Source organism: Clinocottus analis, unplaced genomic scaffold (assembly GCF_023055335.1).
Source record: "Clinocottus analis isolate CAN_PGR_092001 unplaced genomic scaffold, fCliAna1.0.p SCAF_18, whole genome shotgun sequence".
Classification (NCBI taxonomy): domain Eukaryota; kingdom Metazoa; phylum Chordata; class Actinopteri; order Perciformes; family Cottidae; genus Clinocottus; species Clinocottus analis.
Genome location: NW_027175909.1, coordinates 10,267,554 through 10,294,721, shown reverse-complemented (window position 1 = coordinate 10,294,721; position 27,168 = coordinate 10,267,554). Strand labels below are relative to the sequence as shown.

General features: G+C 42.3%; 1 protein-coding gene and 1 non-coding gene across 3 annotated transcripts; both read right to left on the bottom strand.

Annotated features, from left to right (window-relative positions):
• Positions 1–11: 11 nt before the first annotated feature.
• Positions 12–19,602, bottom strand: pde7a (phosphodiesterase 7A). 2 transcript variants are annotated; one of them, XM_068582195.1, is made up of 12 exons: positions 18,542–19,602; positions 8,357–8,417; positions 5,579–5,668; positions 4,803–4,960; positions 4,639–4,702; positions 3,695–3,891; positions 3,472–3,603; positions 3,287–3,378; positions 2,958–3,102; positions 2,279–2,375; positions 1,993–2,073; positions 12–1,885 (listed from the first exon to the last, which is right to left on the bottom strand). In XM_068582195.1, the coding sequence occupies exons 1-12, from the start codon at positions 18,677–18,679 to the stop codon at positions 1,623–1,625; spliced, it is 1,518 nt and encodes a 505-aa protein (XP_068438296.1). In that variant the 5' UTR covers positions 18,680–19,602; the 3' UTR covers positions 12–1,622. The 2 variants fall into 2 exon arrangements, with proteins under 2 accessions (XP_068438296.1, XP_068438297.1); XM_068582196.1 differs by having other exon boundaries at positions 5,579–5,665.
• A 7,314-nt stretch (positions 19,603–26,916) lies between these two features.
• trnay-gua (transfer RNA tyrosine (anticodon GUA)) lies at positions 26,917–27,002 on the bottom strand. Its single transcript is given in 2 exon segments — positions 26,917–26,952; positions 26,966–27,002. It is a non-coding gene; the product is annotated as a tRNA-Tyr (tRNA).
• Positions 27,003–27,168: the final 166 nt, after the last annotated feature.

The following is a 27,168-nucleotide window of genomic DNA, read 5'->3' as shown; positions in this document are numbered from 1 at the left end:
TTTATTATTCAAATCGAAACTGCAACAGGCATGTATCAAAAAGGTCAATACAGCAAAGCCTTTACAAAATCTGGCTCGACACTGAAGTCTTCCCAAAAATGGCTGTCGCAACAAATTGTAAACAGTTTTATCAACAGTCTTACAGCACTTACAGCAAAAATACAAATCAGCTAAAGTAAGAAAAGCACCTGTTATCTTTCAAAATGTTTAAACACAAGAACACAATTTGTGCCACTATATTGAATCAAAGTAGACAAACCAAACACAAAGAAATGGAATGTTCAAAGTCACTCGACCATTTTGTTTTTCCATACAAAAAGAAAAAAAAGGGACAGCTGGAGTTGTTCCTCACAACAAAAGGCAAAGGGATTGGACAGTGCATTCAAAGACAAGCACACATGCACTTGATGGGAACAGGAGCTGGTTTGGTCACTTAGCATAGTTTGTGCATAGTTATAAGGCATCAATCGAGCAGTCCTTTAGGTTGCATGTGGCTGTGAGAGACATTCTGCGGAGAGGGAGAGTCTCCTTCAGTAGATCCTAGCCAGGAGAGGAAAAACAACCTGGCATCTTCCGCAGTCATCTCCTCCCCCTCTCCCTCTTCATAAGAGACTGGCAAAACCCTGAGCAAGTCAAGTTGCGTGGAGTGGAGTTCCAGGTGAGATGCATGTGCAGTGAGTTACTGATCTCCAGTCTGGGAGGGAAGCTACCCCGAGTTCAACCAGCACTGGAAGATTCGGAAACATCAGGAAAAGACTAACGTCTACAATACCTTCACGGGGTCTCGTGGCGATGTCGTGGAGACGGCGCTGCACATCCAACACCGTCGTTATTTTTGAGAGTGCAAGGACACATTGTAGCACAGGTGGAGTAACTTATGGCATCTGGTGTGTTTGAATAAGGTACTGCTCATGGCTTCAACAGTGGGATGACAGTTCAAACGAGTGGTTCTTCACATCTGTGCGTCGAAGGCAAGCCGTGGAGCCGACATGATTCACTTCAGTTCAAGGGAAAGAAACAACAAACGAGACAATGCGTAAACAGTCTTCGTAGAGGCAGCAAAAGGACTGGGCTTGTCACATTTCTTTTTTTGTTTTACATGAGGAAGAATCTTCAATACAACTGCAACATGGCATTCAGTCTTAGGAGGGTCTCATGTCTGAATACTCCAGTTGTCTCAGAGTTCAGATCAGTCTTCAAACTTTGTTTTCAAATGGCACTTCAAAATACCAGAAAAAATGTCTTCTTCAGCTCTTATACTGCTTTCCCATTAAGGTTCACCAACCAAAAACAAAAGTGGTGTGTTCAGTCAGTAATGCCAAAAAACTATAGTGGACAAATAAATAAAACAAAGCAAATAAAAGAAAATACAGCAGTGGCCAAATGAGGTATCTATGTATTGCTCTATGTCAAAAAAAGAGGAATTAAAAATTAAATAACTTAAATAAAATCAGTGGTTTATCAAGATGGGAGGCAAAAGCAACAAAACAGAAACGGGGCGTCAGGATCAGGTGGGGCAGCAGAAAGGCTGCAGGCCGCTGCGTGTCCCACCGGGCCCCCAGTGTGGCGCGGCCCCCGAGGCCGGGGTCAGGAGGTGGAGATGAAAGGGCACACGAGGAGTGTCAGGATTCTTTGCTTCCCTGAGGTATTTCTTTGGAGCTGGTTCCTTCTGCGGCTGCAGCGGTGACGCCGTCTCTTCGAGCGCCGGCGTCTTCTTTGTCGGCGCCCAGCTCCGCCTCCCTGGAGACGGAGGTTTGTTCCTGCAGGAGGCCGCCCCAGCTGGCCTTGTTTAGCCCCATGTAGCCCAGCATGGTCTGGGACAGACGTGTGTCGGAGAAACGGGTCCACTCGGCAAACAGCGGCTCGGCCACGTACGTCATGAAGCCTGAAGGAAGAGAAGAGGCGGAAGGCACATATTAGGGCAAAATATTAGGTGAGAGGGAGGTTGCTGGGGAAAGCTGAATACAACACATATACAACATAGCTACTTACCTATTTGAATTTTGCCAACAGTGTTGATCTCTCTGTCATAAAGTGGGCTGACTTCAAGTTTGTGCTTCTTCTCAATGTCTCCTAAAAGAGCATCACAAAATAGAATCAATACATGGTCTATTACAGGATGTCATGTGTGTGGCTTTCATAGACAGACTTTGTTACAGAAAATAAACAGAAAAACACAAAGGGAGGAGCTGTATTTGGACTAACTACAAAAGCTAAATGAATAGTTAAAAGGGTGAGGACAAACAATATAACTTCATGCAGTAGGACAGGTGATAACCTTGTTGGAAGAACTCCTCAGTCACTTTCTCGCTCCACTGTTTGCTCAGCTCCCAGGGTCTGCAGGGGTTACAGATGTCTGCACACTTCAGAGCCATCTGGACAGGGCGGGAATGAAAACAAAAAGGCCGTTAACATTCCACAATTCCAACAACTACTGCGTTTTAAATATCCATATAATAGCCATTGAAACAGTTCAAGAGTTGAAATATGTGTTTTATTAAAAGAAGTCAACTGAGTGAACTCTTCGCAGACAAATAGCCCTTCTATTGTGAATTAAATTAGATGTTGCAAACTGGTATGTAATTAGGAATTAAAAATAATTTGTCACTTGTTCTGATTAACTGGCTCAGCAGGTAGAAAGGCCACGTCACCGCAAATACACAGCAAATACACAGCAAATACACAGCAGGGAATCTAGAGACTGACTTTAAAACATGTTAGTTTCAAAAGTAAGCCTTGATATCGGAGTAGTAAAAAAGAATCGTCGCTCATCCCTTTAAAATCGTCAATCGACACAAGCGTTGGCCCCACAATATCAGGCGATATGACATTAATGAATTTCCTTATTTATCTGGCATATTTCTCTTAATTTCATCTGCTGGAAAAAACCACACGGGATGACGGCACAAAGCAGGAACGTCCCAGCTAAAGTCAACCCGGCGGTGGAGGAAGCGGACCTGCAGAATGAAGTGACGGTGGCTGCCGTTGCTCAAGCACAGGTTCTCTTGGTCCAGGTGCCTGCGAAACCTGGACAGGTAGTCATTCTGTCTGCTGATGTCGGTGGCCAGGATCAAGGAGCCCAACTCCCTCTCCATGTTCAGGCTGAGGGCACAAGACAAGATGACCAGATTGTTTAGCACCGCGTGTGGCGCTGATTGATGGCTTTAACTCTGAACTCAGCAGAGAAGTCTTTCGAAAAAAACTTGCAATTCTGAACTATCATTGGGTGCCATCTACTGTGTGTGGTATCTTAGCACAGTTAGCATCATTTCAGTGTCAGACTGACCCGTCTTCAGCAGGCAGATGGGAAAGCAGCCCAGTCTCTCTAAGCAGGCCCACTGCTGACTTCCAGTGGTGGTTTTCCAGAACTGAGGTATTCTGCACATTAAAAAAGGAAATATACATTCATTCAATAAGCCATTTGATGTCATCCACTGCTATTCGTCCTGAAGACAGTCCTGTCAGACTTACCCGATAGAGTGTAGCGAGATAGTGGTCAGTCTTGATGAGGAAAGGCTGGTTGACCCCAGGATGGTCCAGGTCATGTGTGGCGGCTGCCAGGATTCCCAGTAGGAGGTCACAAGAGGTCAGAGATTTGGCAAGCTGCAATGACAACAACCCAAAATGTACGAGGGTTATAATTGCTCGTTGAAAAACCTTCATTGCATACCAATGATATGCCATCATGTCTCACCAATGGTTCCCGCATGTAGCAGTACATGGCCTGTGTGACATCCGCGGCGTGGACAGCGTTGTGGTAGGGGTTGTCGCTGTGATAGTCCTCCTGGACCATAACCAGGAACCGCCAGAGTTTGACAATGTCCAGCTGGAACAGCTCCACCAGGCCGTACTGGTTCAGCAGGTGGAAGGTCAGGGTGATCAGACTGTTTCCTGAAAAAGAGGATTATCAGAGTGAACATTCTGCTTTGACCTTGCTTGTGTAATCCCTTTTCACTTGCAATATATATAAGAGGATGAATTGTTCCAGCAGACGTTGTCGCAGTGTAAAACATGAATATCCGTTACGCTCAGTGGACCGCAGGAGTTGTTTTCCGTCCTGTAATTAATTGTATTTGTGCATCCACTTTCTCTAAACCTGCCTGGATTGCCCCCTCTTCACTTCCCATAGTTACTTGTTATGTAATCTTTTCATATGTTTTCTTCTCAGAGCACTATGCACTTCAGCTTTTACACATCTTTTGCGTTACACGGTAAACATCAAGACAGATGTGGCGAGAAGAAACATACTTGTCTCTCTGCCTGTTCATGTATGGTCTGAGTCATAACCCTTATTCAGATTACAACATTTCTTGCTATTTCTACGTTGTGTCTGACCATGAGTTGCTCTGTCATAGCAGGTGTCAGACTCAAGACCAGAGGAGTGGGAGTGTAAAGTTATTTGTATTTGTGGTTCTTGAGAAAGCTGCAAGCGACAACACCACAGGCCGAGGATTTGACCTCACAGGCATGATTTGAATGGGCAATGCAGGAGTAAATCCTCTGTGTCATCCGACATCCAACAGATGGCACCATTGTTAATACACTGGCTTTAAGGCTGGTTGAATGCTGGATTATCAGTGCTCCATTACATCGGTGTCATGACTTTTAAAAACAACTTCTGAACAGTATTTTTTTTACCGTTCGTCAACTTATCGAAGAGGAAAATGTCAAAATTCCAGTTCCCGACTTTTTCCAGCATGCACTGCAAGCGAGGGAAAAGAGAAGCACAGAATTAGTGACGGGAAGTCTGAACAAAAAGAGACTCATGATGGCATCGTTAAATAAAGAGGTGGGCGTCTTACTCTGGCCTGTCCAGTGTAGTCTTCGTCCAGGATGTGGAGGGGGATCTGCTGGGGGACGCCCCGCAGCAGACGGGACGAGTGCAGGTACCTCTGGAAGCTGAGCAGTCTGTGGACCCTCCTTTCAGGAGCGGTGCTCGCTGACCCATCGTCCAGCCGTGCTGCGCATGAGGACACACACACACACAAACACACACACACACACACACACATAAATTAGCAAAAGATGTAATGTGTAAAATATGTAACAATCTTTTTGGTAAATGTTTATTTTATGAGCTCATTAGGCTCTGGCAATCATTTGGCTTGCACAAACTCGGTGGGGATCTGATACCAACACAGAGATATACAAACAGTCGCTGCTGACGCAGCCGCCCACGCGTAAGCCTTTCGTCTGGGATCACACAGAAGATATGCTTTGTCAGTGGTCTCTCACTCACTCACACACAAGCACTGTGTCTGAATAAACCGTGGCTGCGATCCGGAAACACGTCAGCAAGAAGTCGGATTACTTTTGGGTCACGCGCGCGCACACATAGTTGAAAGTGGTTATCTTATCACTCAGCCATTCACAACGCTTTGATAAAAAGCCTCTCACGTGGGTTAAGCTAAGACACACCTTGGTCTTTATCATCGTGTGAAATACTGCATGAAAGCAGCGCACAAACATCTGTCAATCTTGCTGGAGAGGAACAAACTGTGTGAGCAGTTTGATGTGGTCTCTCGTTGTTTAAGAGGCTGGCGGGTGAAGTTATTGGCCGGCTGTGATTCATACTCACTGTGAAGGGTTCGGAAGTCGATGCACAGGTACGGGTGGGAGATTCTTCGTTCCGGTTCAAATCCAACCTGACTTCTCACTCTCACATCTCCTAGAAGAAATCAACACTTATTTCCTCAAGATTCATGCCGCTTCAAAATAAATGTGCCTGTATGTGCGAGGCAAAGTAGTATTTACTAATATTTATGATTATATACACTGGAATTGATCTCGCTTAAGTGCCACAAGGATGGACTTTACCACAGATCAATGAACAGAGCACTGCAAAAAGATAATTACAAATGTACGTGAAACTACCGTCACAGCTGAAATTTTGCCCCCGTTCTGCCAAACACAGCCGGACAGTAGGATTTCATCACATTGGGCTTCTATCATCAGTACTAAAACGCTCAGACGGATTCTGGCTTTCTGGCGATATCATTAGAATTTACAACTCACTATTATTCCCCTTATTTTAATAATGAACTATATTATTGTATTAACTGTTTTTGCTTATGTTATTTCTGTATTATATATTGTATTTTGTTGCTTTTGAACTGGTGTGAGAGTTTGATATTTTGTGTTAAATGAGTCAATGGGAAAATGTTTTCTAACATTTAATGTGTTAGATGAATACATTAAACAAGTACTTTGTTATTTTGAAGACAAAATAAAATCATTTTGTTGAAATTCGTGTTGGTTTTATTTGTTCTCGCCAACATGCGAGTGGATGTGAAATCACTGGCAGAAAACCTCATCATTTACAAGCTTTTCATACGAAATGAGAAAATATTCTGTCTGTGGTAAAAACCCAGAAGTCTGAAACTCCAAGCAAACTAAAACAAGTAAAAGATGCAATTTTGTAAATACTATTTCGCCCAAGTCTGGTGTAAGATGCACAGTTACGCACAAACACACTCCCACGTCTCAGAAGAGAAAATTCAACGGAAAGAAAAGATCAACAGCTGAGCATGCAATGCCATGTCAGGACAATCTGCTCCACTATTTGTACTCAGACCCACAGAGGGATTCGTAGTATATCCACCGACAGAAAAACAGGACGGGCTCCAGACTTGGACAAAAAAGACGGCGGCCGGGCTGCTTGTAGACTGCAGTCAGCAGCAGTGAGAGTGTAGCGAGGTGACAGGACGGTGCTATGACACTGATGCAGTAAAATGCTTGCGTGTGTGTATGTGTGTGTGTGTGTATGCAGCAAGACACTATATGGCAGTCTCATCATCAAGGTGCTACACAGTGCAATGGTATGCTCCCAGCATGGCACTTCTCACTGTTTCGTATGTGCATTAGAAGTCAAATCAAAGCAGTCACACAGCTGTGTTCACCAACCAGCATGTTACTTACTTGCAAACAGCTGTTTGAATACTACACAAGCTCCTAGCAAAATATCAAAACACTAAGAATTACAATTCACGGCGTAACGATGCTCAACATTATGTTGAAAAGCTGTTTGTTAGGTTGTTCGTATGAATGCAACCCGACCGGTTGCATTTCACATGCAAAACATAAATTAGGACAATAAAAACATGACAATGCATGCGCTCCTTGGTAGTGAGGGAGTGAGTGTCCACATTTACATACATCTGTCACATTCATCTCCATGTGTCGGGGCTTGGCGTACGTGCGTGTGTGTGTGTAGTCGCAGGGTCCATGTTTCCCCTGCGGTGCATTAGTGCTGGAGCTGTGGGGTGGATGTAGGTCATGTCATTATAAAAGCGGCGAAAGCTCGGAGTCCTGCTATTGGAAAGCACATCAACTTTAACTTGGCAGACTGAACCCTGGCCCAGGCAAACACCAGTCTGCCTTAGCGCGCCGCTCCTCGTTTTTAATTTGATATGAAAGCTACAGACACAGATGCGTTATGCCGATGACATACGAGACCGCCATCATACTTGGCAAAGTAAAATGATTAAAAAGCTAAAGCTCCCTCAGTGAGCTCGATAAATTGCTGTCACTGCGAATAGACGCGCGTGGCGGCAGTCAAGACACAGGCATCATCAAGCTGGAGAGGAACAACTTAATGTAATATTACGTGAAAGCTGCAGATTTTCACAAAGACATTCAGTAAGCCCTAAACTTCCCGTACTGTTTAATACTCGCTGCTTCCTCACTAAACTTCACAGCAGCAACCAGATATCTATGAACGACACTGACAGGATAACTCAGTGAGCAAGAATACGTTCTTTCTTTCTGCTCAATACCAGCCAAAAATATATGATTGATGAATAAAAAAAGTGGCAAAAGTTGCACACAAGAGCACATCTGTATGGGCCAAGACTGATGTCAGGGGCCCAGACTCTAATCGCACAATCATCCTCAATAGCCTTATTGATTAGGAAGCCAAGACTCTTCAATGCATTTGACGGCATCTGCCTGGCAGAGCTATGAGTCTTGCATCCTCTCATCCATTTTCTAAACTGCTTATCCTGTTAAGGGTTGCTGAGGGCAGCAATAGGCAAATGCACATGCACACTGAACCCTTAAGTCTCAACACCACAAATACACAACATATATGTCTATTCTGACAGGGATTACCAAGAGGCCAGCATTAAGTGGACATGCACTCCAGTGCGTCCCCATCTCTCCATAATCACTACATCCATTCATTTTGCATCTCCTTGCTTTTTTAAGCAATTGTGTATTAAAAAATGAACACGATCCTGAAGGAGATAAACCTACTGTTGTCTGGTGTGTGTGTGTGTGTGTGTGTGTGTGTGTGTGTGTGTGTGTGTGTGTGTGTGTGTGTGTGCGTGTGTACAAACATAGAAGGGGAAACACTTACCTAGCATACGAATGTACAGTGCTGTCTGGTCGGAGCTGTCATAGGAGATGGCCCCTCGTCTCTGAAAAAAACGAAAAGACACATCATAAACAACTGTACAAGGTTCATACCAATAAAATGTTTCAACTATTTTATGACAAAAATGTAATAAGTAACAGAATTGATGTGGGTGGTATCACAATTACAGCTCTACCAAACACACACCTCCAAAACAAAACAACATAAACAGAGATTGGTAAGTGGAGGGTGGTGAAATGTTGCTACTGTTTGTTCTAATCTGTTGTGCATGTGTGTTTGTGTGTGTGTGTGCGTGCATGTATATAACATGACATGTGTGTTTGTCACATGACTGATAGCAGTGCTGTAGGTGCTGTATCAGGCCGATGATATGAAGCTGGAACATATGTATCAGTGTTGCAGTTTGTACACTTGTGTGTGTGTGTGCGTGCGTGCGTGCACTCAAACACACACACACGCATAAACAGAAATGACTAAATACATATGTCCAAACCGACCCGCTCAGTTTTCTTTAACACTCAAAATACAGTTGAAAATGCACAAACATGTTTGAAATAAAGACTTCCCTGATCTGACCTCAGCAGGTGAATGTGATTTGAATTAATTTGAATTTTATTTCTATTGACTTTTGAGGAACTAATAAGCAGGACAGATGTGTGCCGCCAATCCTTAGCAAGTCATTGGCATTCTTCAATGGCTTGAACATTTAATGAATCATTGAAACTATTTATTCTTGAAAAACCTTCCATATAGTATCTTCAGGTCTCAATTTCTAAACTCACACAGTTCAATTGTCCACCAAGTTAAGTCATCATGTGTAAACCAATTCAGAGGTTTTCTTCCTCCACAATGTGCCAAAAAAACTAAACAAAGAACTGTCCGACTGTGAGGCAAGAGCAGCGTGTCCATCATGGAGAGTGAATGGGAAAGGTTTATAGTTGTAAGTTAATCCGTGGCTCCATTACCTCAAGTCACACTGTAAACCATTTAAACCAATTCATAAATAGTGCCCTTGTGTTTGGATACCAGCAATGCCTTCCAAAACTCCCTTTTCTTATCAGGGAATGCATGAGGAGAGGCACAGAGACCTTTTATTCTACACCAGCTGGTCGTCTTCTTCACCCCAAACTGTTATCGTGCTGCTGAAATACATCATTACAGGTTGGGATCATGGTTCAAGGCACGAAAAAACAGATAAACAAAAATTTGCCAAAAATTATTGAAGTGCAACCCGTCCAAACGGTGTCCAATGTAAACGGTCGCCGAGCACTCTCCTAGCCTGTGTACTAATAGAGACCACTCTTCTCATACTTGTACGTATACGACATCCCTGTCATGGGAACTCACATCGGGTGGTTACACGTGTTGGGGTGCTTTCGGTTGACCCGAGAAGCCCAAACGTTACCAGATATGGATGAAGATCTAACACATAAGCAGACAGGTTGTGTGTTCTATCTTTAATCTGGTGCCAACGGTGTCCCGCAGCAGGAGGCCGCCGCAGCAGAGCAGTGCAGCAGTAGTTGTAGTGGGAAGGACGCTGGCAACTACATATTTGCTCTGTCGATAGACAGCTGCTCCAAGCTACACTAAAGGTGTTGGTTCACCTCTCCATGCACTCCAAAAACCCCTCACTCCCCTCCAGGCCAGCGCCCCGCTCTCCCTTCTGGGGCTGCCTTGGTCTAGGGTTACCCATTCCACAGGGAGCCTGCAGAACTGGCCATTTCATGACATGCAAACCCAGATGTACACGCTTATATAGCAATTACTTCATATCCTTAGGATTACTGTGTGTCTCTTGCACACACACACACATGCACACGCACACATGCACACACGCACACACACAATCTGTCCTCTAAGCTCATGACAGCCGCCAATCCAAAGCTAATATTTTACTGGCTAGCAAACAGCTCGACTCTGGGTGGGTGATCTGCAAAGCTGTATTTTAGTGTCAACAGGCCTCTGTGTTTACACACAGCACTAGTGGTTAGTGTGAATATTATAGATTGTGTGTATAGATGCATGGGCGGATAGTTTGTGTGTGTGTGTGTGTGTGTGTAAGGGGGTTGGTATCAGCTTTAACATGCTTGGTAACTGTGTAAAACTGGTTCTAGGGCTGGGAATGGAAGAGTGACCAGCCTGGCCAACACTTGCCCAAATAGACCTTTTGGCCAGAGCTTGCTACGCGCGCACACGCACGCGCGCACGCGCACACGCACACGCACACACACACACACACACACACACACGGCAAGCCACCAGTTGGCACATGAGTAGATTTTGCTGGCTTTTGATCGCTTGTGAGCTGGTAAGAAGGAGGCGGCAGTACAAACACTTTGTCAATGTCACATTCCCACTGTGAAGGGAGGGGAAAGTCCTGTTTTACCCTTGAAATGACCATCTTACAACACACACCCCTGCCACGCCTCCTAGTGCCAAAACGCACAAAACCCATGCACCCATGGTCAAGTCATGGTGCGAAATGAACTCCAGCCCCTTTGTAAGATCTGTGTTTTTGGCATTTATGCTTCACAGCTGAGGGTGATGGGAAATTAAGGAGAGAGAGACTGGCAGAATGGAAAAGGCTAGACTCCAACTTGATGTCATGGATGGGAAATTAATTTATTCAATTTAGGGTTGGTAGTCTTCTTCAAAGGCATTTTTTTATATTTGTGTTGAAATTCTCTTCACTATTTGACAGAAATCCATTGATCAAATGCTCTGATAAAAAATAAAAAAACAAATCTGCCATCTGTGGCTTATGATTTGCAACCTGACTCTACCTACCTGCCCTTGCTCTGATTGCGCTTCACTGGAATCTGATACATTTACAGCAGTTAGTACTAACAATTGCCATGTTGGTTATTTTCATTCAAAATGATAATTTTGGGGTCGTGGCTTTTGGAGGGAGACCTGACGGTATGCTGGCTGCTAGTGTCACACTGGACTTTTTGAGCTAGTGCTGCCAGCTACTTTCCTTATAAAGGAGTTGTCAACACTCGGCTGGGTTTTTCAGTTGGACCATTTGAAAAAAAATCTCTTGCTATTCGTTTCTCAAGATCACCTTCCCTCGCTTTAATTGGTCCGATTTGTGTCCTTCTTTGCAACGCTTATCCAGCAGTGGTTAATCTCCTTTTTGAAACGCATTCGTATGTTAAAACCGGCCAGCTCAATTTTCATCCTTCACGCAAAAAACTAGAACCTTTAACAGCCACTTCCACAGTCCAGATAGCTACTGCAGGGTTTTAACTAGGAAACAGCTGCGGGAGGTCCTGACAGTTACTGACAATAGTGACTGACTGCTCCTTTGTTTGAGAGAAACCATCACAGGTTGTGATCATTGTTGTTTCCAGCTGTGTCACAGCGAATGTATCCACCCTAATGGAAATCTGCTAGTTGCTCAAAGGCTGAGTGAAGAAAAGAAAAAAAAGAGAAAAAAACATTAGGGACAACATTAAAATGTTAACATTTGGATTTGGGTTTACCTCCAGGGCTTCAGAGTGCGACCATAAAAACTGTAAGGTGCAATTAAACATTTTCATTTGTTGCACCGGCGCTCCTGAAATGTAGCAGGTTTGTCTCGGAGTGTGTCAGTGTGAAACCGTGCCCTGAACCCTTACTAAAACAACTGTCAACATGACAACCAAAAAACAACACACCGCCATTATAAATGAAAAGAACTACTGATCAAGAAAAACAGACCAAACCCAACATCGTCGGAGGAGGTAACCGTACCGCCAGTAGGATGCCAAATCCAATGCAGAGGCACCTGATCCATTTCAGAAGTGGGGAGGGGAAAACCACGTGTGTGACACAGGAGGCTACATTTTATGAACCACAAGACAACTTCCCCCCGCTCCAATGATCACTAAACAGTCGATCTGCAATGAATGCATCTCGCTCGACCCCACTTTGCAATAATGGCTGTTTTCACAGAAAAGTTAATTTAGAAACACAACTTTAATACGAAATACTTGGCTTCGTGTGGCCATTAGAGACATTTCAGCTTTAGAGACTTTTTTTTTTGCTTTGGCTTCACTACTGAGCCATGCTGATTGGCTGTTTGCATGTGACCCACACCCTCTGGCATCAAACAAGGCAGGGACAGGATTAATGACATGATTTATGGCAATTCTTTTTCATTTCAGGCTCATGTAAAACTGGGGTGTGAATGTGACTCACTGTGCTACAAAGGAATGAAGTCATCCTCCATCCACCTCTGGTGAACCCTGGACAGTAACAACTTTTTGAGACATCCAGAAATACAAGAAGGCATTTTGAAAAAACCTCACCATATGTGCCTAGACTTTATTAGGCCTATCCTGAACCAAGCATTCATAGGCCTGCAATACTAACCAAACATAAATGCTGTGTACAACAGAACTTTTCCCCACTATCCTGCAGTCAACGAGTACGACCGGATAGACAACACAAAAACAACATGGCACTCTGCTATTGCAACTCAAGTTGTGGAGGTTTTTGCTGCACTAACACACAACACTGATGACGTTGCCACAGCCAACATTTGCCCGGCAACTCGCGGTCCTTCCGTGTGCGCCTCGGTCCCGACTCATTTTGTCCGGCTGCCCTTCATTCCCCTGTCAGCACGGTTGTCTTTGTTTGCCATGTTTGTGCAGTTAGCACTGTTAGCTTCCAGCTGCCGACTCAGCGTCGCCATGTCACCAACTGAATCATAACCATACTCTGACCTCTTAACTATTAATAGTAAAACAATACAGCATAGTAAACATACTGCAGTTAGTTATTTTGGGTGTTAGGGGTCCTTTTAGTTGGGACACCAGGCCCAAGGAGCCTACTTTGCGCGATGGTAAAGTCTGGCTCTGGTGTTTTTCCTGTGAGGCAGAGGAAAGGCCTATTTCATCTGTGTTTCTGCCCGTAAATTGCAGCAACTTGGGTGTGTGACACAACTCTGTCACGGCAAGTGTATTGCTTAGGATCCATGGAAGTGCAATCTTGAGTGTGAAGCTGTTTGTGTGACAGTTTGTGAGAAAGCTGCAAGCAGCAACGCCACGGGCCAAGCAGTCGGTCTATTCTGAACCAGCTTGTTTTGAAGTTGCACTACTTGTATAATCAAAGTAAGTCGCAGGTGTAACTCACAGATAAATGCTTACACAACGAGCTTATTCTGCCACCTGGATTTTGTAAATGTGTTTGTGTGGGTCAGCAATTAACTGTTTAACAATTTCCCAAATTGGTTACAGGCCACATTACATCTATTTACTTCCATAAAGCTTTACAAAGGCTCATCTTATTTTTGGGAAACATACTTTGGGTGCCTAAAAAGGGAACACCTGGAGTTGCAGCCAGTTGGAGTTTGCTCACCGCAGTCTGAGAGCCCAACTCTGTTTGTTGTTTGGTTTACTGCTAGCCCAACAGTCTGCTCATTGTGTGCCCTGTAATTCCACGTGAGCTCGTTTACATACGGCTCTGTTTCTTATCTCAGCTCAGTCTTGCGGCCCGGGGTCACGGCAGTCAGGTTTCTGAGGTCAGGGGGTCACATGATGCCAAAATGTCTGAATAAAGCCAGGTCTTCAATGTTTGCCCTCTTCCGACTCCTACGGTCAAACAGATGCTGATGTTTGGTCAAAGCAGACCAATTAATATATTGTGTGAGTTTTAATTAAAAAAAAGCCACTGGCTAAGTTGCAAAAACAAAAAAAATAGTTTTTTTCAAACATGCTTCCTTATCATCATTGCATTGTGATGTCAGTAAGTCAGCTGGGGACAAGCAAATGAGGAAGCCAGCAGTATTCCTATAAACGGACATATCAGAAACAAAGCTGTGCACCAAACACACACACACACACACACACAAACACATAAATATCAAAGATACAATCAGCTGGACTCAGCATGGTCCATAAACTGAACGCTTCCCTCTGAGTTATAACCTCATGCAGCACTCTGCTGTGTGGAACGGCACATTCCAGTAACTGAGTGCTGGGCCGTAAATGCAGACAAGTCTGGAGTGAGTAAGTATGCGTGTGTTTGTGTATCAGCCATTGCATACACAAAGCCCTAGATGGAGTCTACCTGTTTTGTAAGTGTTTTAGGAGATCGCCGTCCACTCTGACACACTCCAGCTGCCGTGAGTTGTTGAGAGAGGGCTGCTGGATCGAGGACAGGCCCGGGGTGAATTGGCTCGACGCCGTGGTCGGCGAACGACAGAGGGGTATTGACGTTAAAGAACAAAGCCGCGCGCTTGTCTCGTCGTAACATATCTGGAACCAATGTTGTTTTTTTTACCGGCGGGGAAAGTGTCAATGTTAAAATGATTTAAGCCTTCTTTACACAGAGAGCTTTAAGGGGTCTTGTATAAATGTGCTCTAATAGACACAAGTACAGTGAAGGGGTGGGGGAAGAGAGCAACTCGCTTCATATTCTCCCAAGCCATCTACCCCGCACAGGAATTTCATTCATCTAAAACATCATCCCCAGGCTATAATTGCTTCTCTGGGCCGGCTTAAAGCCCCCCCTCGCGAGTCTTAGCCTTCTGAGGAGAGCAAACAAAACCCAAGTTGTGCACTTTTGGACAACTATCATATGTCTATAGGACCACAGTAAATATGATTAGTATTCAGCCAGAGCAGCTGGCCCATGACATTGTGTCCGTTAGTGTGTTGACGTATGGAGCCACAATCTCACGGCCGATTGCACTCGACACTGCGACACAAAAACAGAATGGTCATGTGATAAGAGGGGCCCCTTACAGAGAGCGACAGACAGGCAGAGAAAAACATAGAGGGACTATGTATAAATGAAGACAGGATGTAAGATTTGATTCCTGTTTATTTATTAAATAGGTTCAAACACATCCTCACTTAGCAACGAGCACCATGCATTTCCAGTCATTCGCGCAAATCTCGCAGAAAAACAAACTTTGGCAGGGAGAGAGTTAAAGATTTTGAGAACTGTTGTGAAACACTTCTCAGTGTCTGAACAGCTCCTTCAGCATTCTTACCACATCCTGAAACTACGTCAATCCGATGGCAATGTTCAGAAGAAGAAAAAAGCTTATCGGTTCAGTTAAAAATCAACAAAGTAACTCCCTCAGAAAGACGCACTGTAAAGTATTATCTTATCATAGCCTGCGCAGAAACACCCATAGTGTGGATGAAACAACCAGAGATATCTCCTAGGCTTACGCACATGCTTATCATCTCCTGTCCCTAAACATCTCAAATCAGCAGGAGTCGATCTAGGGTCAGTGGCCAACACACTCTTGATGATATCTCGCACCCCGACATGATGGACTGGGCTGAAAGCAGATCAGTGGTCACAGTCCAAGTTGCGTTCCTCCCATCATCACCACAAGCCATGAGACTGATCTCATCTATACCGTGTGTCCGTTTATTGATTATTGAATCTCTGCAGGAATGTTTTTGTTTGGTTACAAATGTCGTCAACAACCATGTACATTGTAATCATGACAGCCAGCCAAATGTCAGAAAAACTTAGTTGCAGGGCTGCCATGTGGAGTGCCTCCGAAATGAGTGCAGCAAAGCCAAATTAACTTGCATGTACCAATAAATGTGCGTTTTGTAGTTCAGATGGGAACCACATGACTCTTTGACGCGTCCTACTCCTTGTCCTTTCATTCTGGACCAAACTAATCTATCTCAGTCCTGTGTTTACCCTTCACTCAGGAGCCAGAGGGGACCAGCATGCATCACATATACAAGGAAAATTCTAATCATCGTCCACCTCACTTTTAGGAATGAATCAAAAAGCAACCAACATGTTTTGTAACAAAAAACAATAAAAAAAAAGGCATTGTACGAGATAAATGAGCCCATTTAGTTAAGGCAGTTTTCAACGCCTCTTCTGCAGCATATTTACACCCAACCATAAGCATTCCACGACCACAGTGTGACATATTCTTCAGAGACTCAGTCGTGTCTTCAACCCTACTCTTTTGTCCTCTGTTTACAAGAGGAAATGTCTTCATCTGCGAGGGAAGGGGAGGGAGGATGGGGGGGGGGTGCGTAGAGGAGAAAGAGAGGGAGCTTGTGAGTGAGCGGAACAAGATAGCCGGAGAATGAAAAGAGACTGAGACTCCGGCCATCTGTGAGTCTGGCAGCCAGCCAAACCACTGCCCACAGAGCCCAGGCACATGCCTAACTGCCTCTTGGCAGTAGCAATGGTAGTCCAGAACTGCTTCCACAAACAACAGGCCTGTGGAACCACACACAAAAACACAGCAGCCACCAAGGACAAATGCACCCTTATGGTCAAAGTTAGGGCCTGAAACACAATATTTGTAGAAGTGTAATTGCTCTGTGACAAAGGCTGAGTGACACTGGATGAGTGTACGCGTCACCCAATTCTGCCACAGTCCAGGATGGGGGGAAAAAAAAAGAATAACTATGTCAGCAGGCCTTTATGTTGCAGTCATGTTCCAGCAACAACAACAAAATGTGCAAACCTTGTGCAATTTAACAATGCGTCCACAAAAAAATGACATGTAGATCATTACTGTTTCACAGAAAACTCACTTAACATGACAAAGTGCACTGCTTTTTGCAAATTACACTTTTTTTTCACAACAAAAGGAGCACAATAACAGCACACCTCACAACTGATGATTGAAAATGAACTCTGACTCAGTTGAGAAATCTACTGGTGAACCCGGCCAAGACACACAATAGCTTCACACTTGTGTTTGTATGCGGAGGATGAACAATCAAGCATTATGCTGAGCTGGGTTTTCTCGTGAGGTTCTGGTACCTCTTTCAGGATCCCTGTTTTAGGCTGTGGTCTGAGAGAAAAAGGTTTTTACAAGTCTTCCCAACTAAGAGGGCATTGTGATGGAGCAGTATGGAAGATGACTTCAAAGAGGAAGTAAATTCACAGAAGCATCAATGGATGGACAGAAAAGTCTTGTCCAGCCAACATTTCGTAACATCTGTCAAAAAGGCTAATAAACCTAACAAATAAAGGACCACTGAGGACAAGCAACATTGAGGGCCTTTGAAAGCTCTGGGTATGCATTAGTCTTTGAGGGAGCTGCCACTGACGGTGTGGTAGGTTAAAAGCGGACACACACGGCTGGTTATGTGGAGCAGCGTCTTGCACAAAGCACTAATGGAAGGCCCATTGAAGGGGATGCTCACACAGTCAAAGACAGACTTAATGCTTAGTTAATGTGTTAGGAGATGCCCTGCTACACTGTGGGAGTTTCTGTTCATGACCCACGAGCAGGAAGTACTCCAAAGAAATAAGAATACACCATGCTGCTTTTGTGTGAAGCTACTGAAGCAATAGCAAGGATGTTTTACATTTTTAAAAACTGTAACACATGAGGGGGAAAGTTCACCGACTCGGGACTTGATGTGAAACTTTTCTCTGAGCAGAGGTCGCAGGCACATGTGTGTTACAGTTCGTTAAGCAAGTGTACTGGACGATGCCTAACGTGTGGTACATCATCTTTTTGAGACACAGACCTTTGTTCTTTGTTGAACAACCAGCTAAAGATTATAATACACTTTCAGCACAATTTCAGATTTGGTCATCAACAGACCCAATGCTTGAGTCAAGCAAAACGTGACTCCACAACACAAAGACTGTTGTTGTGGCCTACCTTTTTTTTTGTTTTATTTCACTGCAGGGGAGAAACATAGAGGCATGCTTGCCAGAGGCATATTATCAAGAGTTTGTGACTGGCAAAGCAGGAAGTTCAAGTATGATGAAAAGATTTATGTTTGTTCTGTCAATGTGTCAAGGGATGTTAATATAAATAACACTGTGGGACACTCCTTCTGACAAATGTAACAAAGTCACAGGAGTAAACCAGTATACTTAAGCCACCTCACTATCAATGTTGGCTAAATAAAGTGGGAGCCAAGAGGGCCTTTATCTGTGGGCAACAGGCATGAATGCAAAGCAGTTTCAGTTTGGTGTGTATTTTAGGTGCAAGAGATAAGAAAAGCTTGTGAGCGTCTTTGCAAGTGAGTGTTCACTATGTGAGTGAGGGCCTAGATATCCAACAACCACCTGCAAGATTCCTGTAGATTATTCATATATTTGTTTCTGTGTGTTTTTTTTTAATGTGCTTGTTTAAGGCCTGTGTGATTCCCATATGCATCCCCACCGTGATCAATTGGTTAAACAAATGAAAGAGAGAGTAAGGATGTTTAATGCATTTACCTGTGACAGCTGTCTTGGATCAGGAGCCCCGAAGAGAGAAGAGCTGGAGCTGAAACTAATGGCTCCCCTACGGCTGAGGACATGCTTGGGAACCAGCCTGTCTAGAGGCAAAACCGGCAGCTGATAACATACTTCCATTGAATAGTCAGGGCTGGATCCGGATCGAAAATATATTTTTTGGAAAAGAATGAAAAAAGATAACAAATGCAATGCGAAACTAGATGGTGAATTAGAAAAATCCCTCAAAAAGCGGGAAAATATGTTAATATTGTGGAAACGATCTGCTATCGAGCTGCAAAGTATTTCTGTTCATTAATAAGAGAGACTCAAAACTTGTCCAGATCGTCTTCATTGATGCTGCTGCGTCTTAATCTACCGCCGCCGTTTTACCTCCTTTGGTGTCATTCTGTTGGGGGAAGAAAAATAAATCATGCTGCTGTTGCGTTTGCTCCTTTCCTTCTCATTTTACTCAAATCCGGGCCCACGGACGACGAGACCTTCTTGCCATTTTCTGGGTCTTTATGAAAATGCTTCCTCATTTTCAAAGCAGAAAAAAAAAAGAAAACGTCCGCTCATTTGCGTGGCGTGGCGTTCACTGATCCGCATATCACATATCCCGAAAAGGAAAACAAAAAGGCACGACCACTTCCAAACAAAAAAAATAAAAAAATACCATCAACATATCATGTTGAATGCAACGCGGCGGATGAGCTGAGGCGGCTGCAGGATGTGAGACCTCGGCCCCGGGGAGGTGTTTCTCTCATTCAGAATCACAACCGGTGGCGAAACATAATCAACATGTAGGGCTTTTCCGTCTCGTTTCAGAGGCTGCACGATGAAGGAGCAGTTGTCTTATTCACCGCTGACCGTAAAGCACAAAGTGTCTGGGCTCAAAGAGGGAAACCCCGACGTTTCATCCCGTCCGCCGAGATCCCGGCGAGTTTAAAGGAAACGTAACAGCACGTAACGCAAAACTATCAACACAAAGACGATGAAAAAACACGCTCAGTGGCGTTTATTTCCCTATAACTGCCTAGCTATCGTCCTAAACATTCGCCTACTGTATGGTTTTAAAGCACACACCACCTGCCAGAGATGGTGCTGTTGAAGCAAGCAAAAAAACGCCCTTGTCTAAAATAAGCCAATGGCGTCACAGCTGGTATTATAACCTCCTCGCTGATTGGACGACGCAACTTGAGCCGTATAAACCGACTAATGTGATTGGCCATGCGGTCAGGGCGATCCCAAGACCTATATGAGCAGTCGTTTGCAGACGGCGTGGACTTTCTCAAGGGTATTCCTCCACAACGGGGCTTGCCCTGCAGCGGTCCACATCATTGCCTGTGATTACCTTCCTCTCATGACTCATACTCTTGGGAGCTGAGACACACCGGGAGTTTGAAATATAGCCAAGGAAGTACAGCAAAATGTTGCAGCTTTGTAAGGCTGAAGCAATTTGCTCCTTATGACTAGCGTTACGTGTGGTGGTGACTCAACTCAAGACAAGCTGATTGCATTTGTAAAGCCGGCTTTGAGTTACTCATTCTACTGAGTGCGTGCATTATTTAGGTTTATCTGTTTGCACCAAATGCGCCTGTGGGTTTTTTTTTAAAATTATTTTTGCATGGTACGGTGTTGCTGACCCTATGTACTGTACTGTATCAAATAATTCCCCAAGAAAAACCCTACCGCTCTAACAGACCATAACATGAACATTTTCACTGGGGGTTTCTGTGACATGCCCATGTGCTGGGGGACAATGGATGTGCCATGGCAACAGGCAGGCCCAGTGCCAATGAAGGCGTAATCCCCTCCTCATTTCCATCGGTCTGAAAGCACAACCATACCCCCCACAAAGAGGTCCTGCATCTTTTACAGGCAACTAAGGCAACACAGCAAAACACAACATCAAATGTGTTGTCGCAATAGAATAATTAGAGGTACGCTGTGGTTTGACCTCAGTTGTATTTAAGGTGAGATACATGTTTTTAAAACGACAACTAGCTAATGAGTATTAGTGACAGTGAACAGTTGAAGTTACTCGGCTACATGTGAAGGCAAATGTCGTAATCTGCCTAAACCATTTCAAAATGTATTACCCACGGCCTACACACACCAACAACAACATATGTTTAAGAGATTCAAACCTAAATATCTGTCTTTACTCTTTATATATACAATATAGAGACATATACAATATAAAACATTGTGAAAGTTGAATTACTGAATTAGCGAGCAGTACTAAAAGGTGGAACAGCTTCTCAATAACTACTTTTAATTCATCACTCTCCATTCTGGATAGTGTAACACTTGAGAATATGCAATAAAACCCCTTAGTTTGATCTTAACTGCTACTTTTCCTCAAGTGTTAGTGTAAATGACTAACAAGTCACATCTTGATGTTTATAGGTATTTGCAGCAAACAGAGCAGAGAAGGTCAACCACACATGGGCGGGTCCGTTTTTCCATTCAGTTTAAAAACCTGTTGTTGCCACATAACTGTAGAACTGTTTGATGTGGCGTATGACGATGTCAATGACACAGTGTGTGCGCACAGGACAGCCCATATCGTACACTCACTCCTTTGAGTGTATGAGGGCAATGGGTGTTCTGGTAATTAATTTCTTCCACAGAGCTTTTTTATTGCCACATTCACACATACTCGTGAACTAAAACACACCATGCACATACATGCACACGTCGTTGTAGCGTGCAGGTGTGTTTAACTACTGTAGCATCAGCCTCAGGAGCTTTAGTAAGACGGGTGAACCGCATGCCTGCTGAATCCTCTGGAGGGTACAGGTACGGCATCTGCTTGTGAGCCAAAGCTCCACTCCGCCTGACTATTTCAGCTCAAAGCTCTCTGGAGACGGATTGCCATCCGCCATGCTGTCCCTAATTGATTTACCTGTTACCCTCTGACAACACTGTGGGTGTCACAGGAGTCATTAGCTATTGCTTAATTGCCCACGCAGCAGTTTTTTAAGCCTATAGTTCTTAAGCCTATAGCTCTCTTACATATTTGCAGGGACTGCAGATGTTTTAAAATGTCATACTTCATGTAATTGCGCATCTCCTTCTAATGAATGTCAAATTTTTCTAAACCAATTAATTCCATTTTCATCACAATTGTAATGAAAATGTAACCTAAACTCTCTTTTGTAAATATATATATGATATATATATATATATATATATATATATATATATATATATATATATATATATATATATATATATATATATATATATATATATATACGTACAAACACACACGCACACACACACACACACACACACACACACACACACACACACACACACACACACACACACACATTAGATGCCATTACAAACGCTTCCAAATATTTTGTGTGTATTTAGAGCCACCTTGTGGGGAAAAAGAGCATCTACAAGGACAGTGTGCTTGTAAGACCAAAATTGATTAAAGAAATTGAGTTTAATTAGGGTGTACCTCAACTATACTTTAAAGAAGTAGGTTTCTTGGTTTGTAATCAGAGAGTATTAATTGTATGTTCTCCAATATATATATATATATATATATATATATATATATATATATATATATATATATATATATATATATATATATATATATATATATATATATATATATATATATATACATATATATATGCAGTGGGAATAAGGATGGAGTGCCAGTGTAAAACGTTCAGAAGTGAGAAACCTAACGACTGCGTCCCAGATAACATCAATGAGTTACCTTAATTTGTTATTAATGTTTTATGAAAGTGACAAATTTCTTGTTCCATCCACAAATAAACCATAAAAACTAACAACAAGTACAATGTAAACTCCAATGGGATGTGAGCCAAGTAAACAAGAAAAATGTTTGTATTTTGTGCTCCTAGACGTTAAAATCTGGGCTGTGCTACCTTTTAACTTTTTGGGGCAGTTTCGCGCTCCATTGTGGATCCCCTTGTGACGACTGCAGCAATGTCAATATGCAGTGCAGCTACTGGACAGTCTGTCCTCTTCCTACCACTAGATAGCACTCTTTTACTGTATTAATGGCCAGTGGGCTTCACTGTCACACTCCTCAGCACAAACTACAGTGCAATGGTCCTTTTATTATCATCAACGTTCAGATTGTTTATTGATTGGCATTGTTTATTCAAATAAAATATGGGGGGCAAAATGAAATGAAATGGCAACATTATCTAAACTCTCAAAGATTGATAGACTGGGATGTTAAAGCTCACAAACTGGCACCATGGGTGTCCGGTGAGAGATCAGCTCTTTCACCCCGATCTTGCATTGGTGCTAATTAAATGGCCAAACCTATTTTTAAAAAGTTGACACTACAGTTTAGGTGTCTGGTGAAAATTAATTATTTAATTTTGTTTCTAAGATATGAATGTCTACCACTTATTGTTGAGACATCCAGATTTTAATGGTGAGTAATGTCAGATTAGTTATCATATACACGATTTACAGAACAACTTTAAGATTTCTTGCTTGATTCACACTATCTCTGTACAGAAGGAGGAAACAACAATTGATGATGACTTTGCACTACACCAGTCTGTTTATCTTCTCCTCTTAGGTTCTCAGCCACAAGCTCCATTATTAAATTGCACAAATAAGAAAGTCTCAAAAGTAACTTTAGAGATCCATGAGAGTAAATGCTCTTGGCTTCATAATAGAGCCAGCATTCTGCATGTGTCCTGTACCCTCAGTGTAACCTGTTTCATGCAGACAGGCCCTTGCTGTGTAAACACTCAGCTGCTGGATGTTGTCAAATCACTCTGGTTCACTTCACTTTCAATGTTAGGATGAGACAATGTGGACTACACTCATTGAGGTGCAGAGGGTGTGAGGTTGAAGCCAAGCTGAGGGAAGCACTTGAATGCTGAGCGCCTATTAGCCCATAAGCTGCAGTGGTGACTGTGAAAACAGGCTGACGTCTCTTTTACGTCATCGTATGGGAGAGAGGGTGTTACATAAAACTCTGTGTGGACATCGAGCAGTTTGAGTTCATCTCTCTTATTGTCAAGTGACGACATCACGGAAATGACAAAGGGCATTGATAAAACTGACCATTTCGATCATCGTGCATATCCACTAGCTGTAGCCGTACTTATACTTGCACTGGCTTACCCATACTAAACCGCATCATGACCACTGTAGATATAACTACCAGTTACTCAAGAAGAGTCTGTCCTAAACATGTTGCTGTTTGTTTGGAATAAAGTGTCAAACCTGTAAGAAGTTTCAAGATGGAGGGAGTCCAACCATGGGAACTTTATAAAGATAATACAATATATCTATGTTTTCCTTTAAATGTGTATTATTATTTAGTAATGCTTGGTTCCATTTTCAATACATTTGGGACATTTACCTGGATTATTTAGCAAGAACTGATGAAAGATTAATTGCCGACCTGTTAGATCTGGACAAGAAGCCATTGGGAAGTCTGAAAGGTGCACATGGACATGGAAGACGCTCACCGTCTAAAAATTCCACAACAAAACATTAGATACAAAAGCATCTCTATTTACCAGAGTTTACAGAGTTAACTAACTACCTTTCTTACTGTTAAAGAAGATATTAGTTATGTATTTTTCCCTTTTAAAGTTATTTAACGTGTATGCCGTATTGATTTTGCGTGCGTTGCCCAACATTTATTACAGATATTTATGTAAACTGTCTGTAGTCATTGCAAACTATTTCACCCATAAATTAGTATTTTACTTTTTAATATAATGAATCATAAATATTATGTGAAATACCAAAACATGATTAAAAAAACAGTGTTACATATAAATTACATTTAATTGAGATACTTTTTAACATTTCTTTTTATAATTACCTTCATTTATATATTTGTGAAAATCCCAGCAACATTAAATACTGATAATTTACAATGGTGAGTGGTTGTGTGTTAGTCATTTTAGACAGAGTTAAATCAACAGCAAGGTGACATTAGTTATTTATAAAATGTTGATACTTTGTTTCACCCCAAGTGATGTTTTGAGCTTACGAACGTCATTTCACTCGATCGTTTAAAGGCAAACGTAAAAAAAAAAGAAGCAAAAATAGAGCACCTTACCTGAGAATGCTTACAAAGGCCTTTTTAAATGACAGGCACCGACTGCTTACCATCTGTGTGAATACAATATGACTCCCACCTAACTGAAATATTCAACAGAGCAGATGGCACCCTTTGCTCCGTACCCGGTCCCATGTACACTTTTTTCTTGCTTATGAGGTCACATTTATGTGCCTGGTTGTGTGTGATTTGTTACCCTGGGAGTAGCTGCAGACCCTTTAACTATACCATCATAACACCGTCGACCACCACTGAGTCAAATAGAGGAGCAGGAGGGCCACTCTGAGCTCTTTAAACTGGCAGCTTCTGTCTGACTTTTACATTTCGCCAATGCAATCTTCATCCTGCTCTTAATTGGTCAATCTTCTATCTTCATTGCACTTTTTTCCACTAGACCCGGCCATATTATTAGACAGTAATGGCTCAAAAATTATGAATTCACTTCAATCACAAAGACGTAACCGAGAAGAACATCTTCTTCTTAATGGAGCCATCTAAATGGTGAGCATTTAAGCAATCCTTTGCCCCGCTGTGAATTAATATGTAATCATAGTTCAGACATTTTTAAAGACTACTAATTAAAGCTTATTTAATTACAAAGTATAAAACATTTGTATATACAGTACATATATGAACAGAAAGGAGAAAATCAGGTGAAACACACATGCCTACGCTTATCATATAGAATGGCAAAAGGAAATAAGTTTGCTATTTTACATTTTCAAAGATTCATAAAGCACTAGTCACAGACACGTTTTAGTTGACAGTTGGATATAAAAGTGATTATGTTTTGTTCAGACCTGTGGTTTGTTGTCCTTGGATTGACGCCAACTGAAACAAAGAGAGAAATTAGAGAGGGGGCTTGAGAATGACATCCATTCATTTCCAGTGATAACACATGTCTGAAATGTTTTTATGACTCACTGACATGCTTGTGTGTAAAGTTTGTGAGCATTGCCATTATAAAAGGAATAGAGGTGCAAAGAAGGCAAATGTCATATTGGATGAGTCAGAGGGAAAAAAGTGAGATGAAAATTAACATTAGGGATGCTCATTGGACACAGACTTCTATTATATCTTCAAATTTAACATAATCACCTCAGAAAAAACACTACAATAATGACATTTTATGAAAACACCAATGGGCATTAATGTGCTAGTTTAGAGGGCTTTGCATCCGTTGGAGTTTGATCCCAGACGCCTCCTGTCTACAGGCGTGTTCTCAAGCAAGACACTGAACCCTTAAAGTGCTTCTGACAAAAGTAGCAAAAATATCTAGTTATTTAATTAATGTTAATTTATTAATACGAACCATGTACAATGAAACACCTTCAGAGTTCCTTGTTTTAGTAAGGAAGTATCTTAACTCATTACTGTCACAAGCCACCATGAGGAGAAGTTTTAGCCCGAACACCATTGTAGCAAACAAATATTTAACTTCCCTACTTGGTTTCTTATTTCATTATTCTTATTAACTTATTAATAATTCACTTCATTATGTATCCTTCTGTCTTTCTTGCCTCATTCATACATCATTTTTTAGACTGTGAACTCTGTATATCTGTATAATCATCCAGCCTCTATTATTAGAGAGCACACACATAACTCATGACAGAGATTATGCTAGAAAGACTTAACATTCACAAATAAACTAACACACATGACAACAGAGGGATATAGTATTTGGTTGATAATCTGGGGAACAATGGAGAAAGGAGAAATTGAAAGCTACTATTAACTCTGCAGGTCTGGATTTAGAAGACACAGTGGCCATCCTAATAATTTAAGAAATATGTCCAAATATAACACCTTACTTGAGTATGGCTTCGCTAACTGTATATCCAAAGGTCCTCGATCCTTGACAGGAACATGTCTCTCTAAACCCAAATGCTTACCAAGTGTTGAGAATATGTCAAATATCTCTTAATAACTCATACAAATAGGGGAGTGTCTTATTGTGAATGATAAATGTGAATCAAAAATCTCTGTCGTGAATTTAATTTAGGTAGTTAGCGTACTAATTAATTAAACAAATGAACATTTTATGTTATTATCCTTGTGGATGAAATTCCAAATCCACATCAACGTTTTGGGGGGGATTTTTGGCGTTGAAGGAGGTAGTCGTGTGGCTAGGCAAGCAGAGAATCCTGCCAATTTTTAAAAGATGGAGATTTCGGAAAAGGACCACAGTGATTGACTAAAATCCTTAGCTGTGGTTTGCTGTCAGCACAAAATCCTCCTAAATCCAGGCCTATCAACAAAAAAAAAAGAAAATATATCCTCCTTCGAGCCGGATTTGAACCAGCGACCTAAGGATTCCCATGTAACCACTACAGTCCTCCGCTCTACCAACTGAGCTATCGAAGGGACATGTCTGTGAACTGGTCATTATCGTTTTTGTACGCCACCACATGCTCCTGAATTTCTATACGAGAAGCAGTATTGTATTTTTTTTTACTACGTGAGCTTCAATTGCGTGTGCATTGTTTCATTTTTGTGTACAAAACTGTTGGCCTTTCCGTAGGACACCACA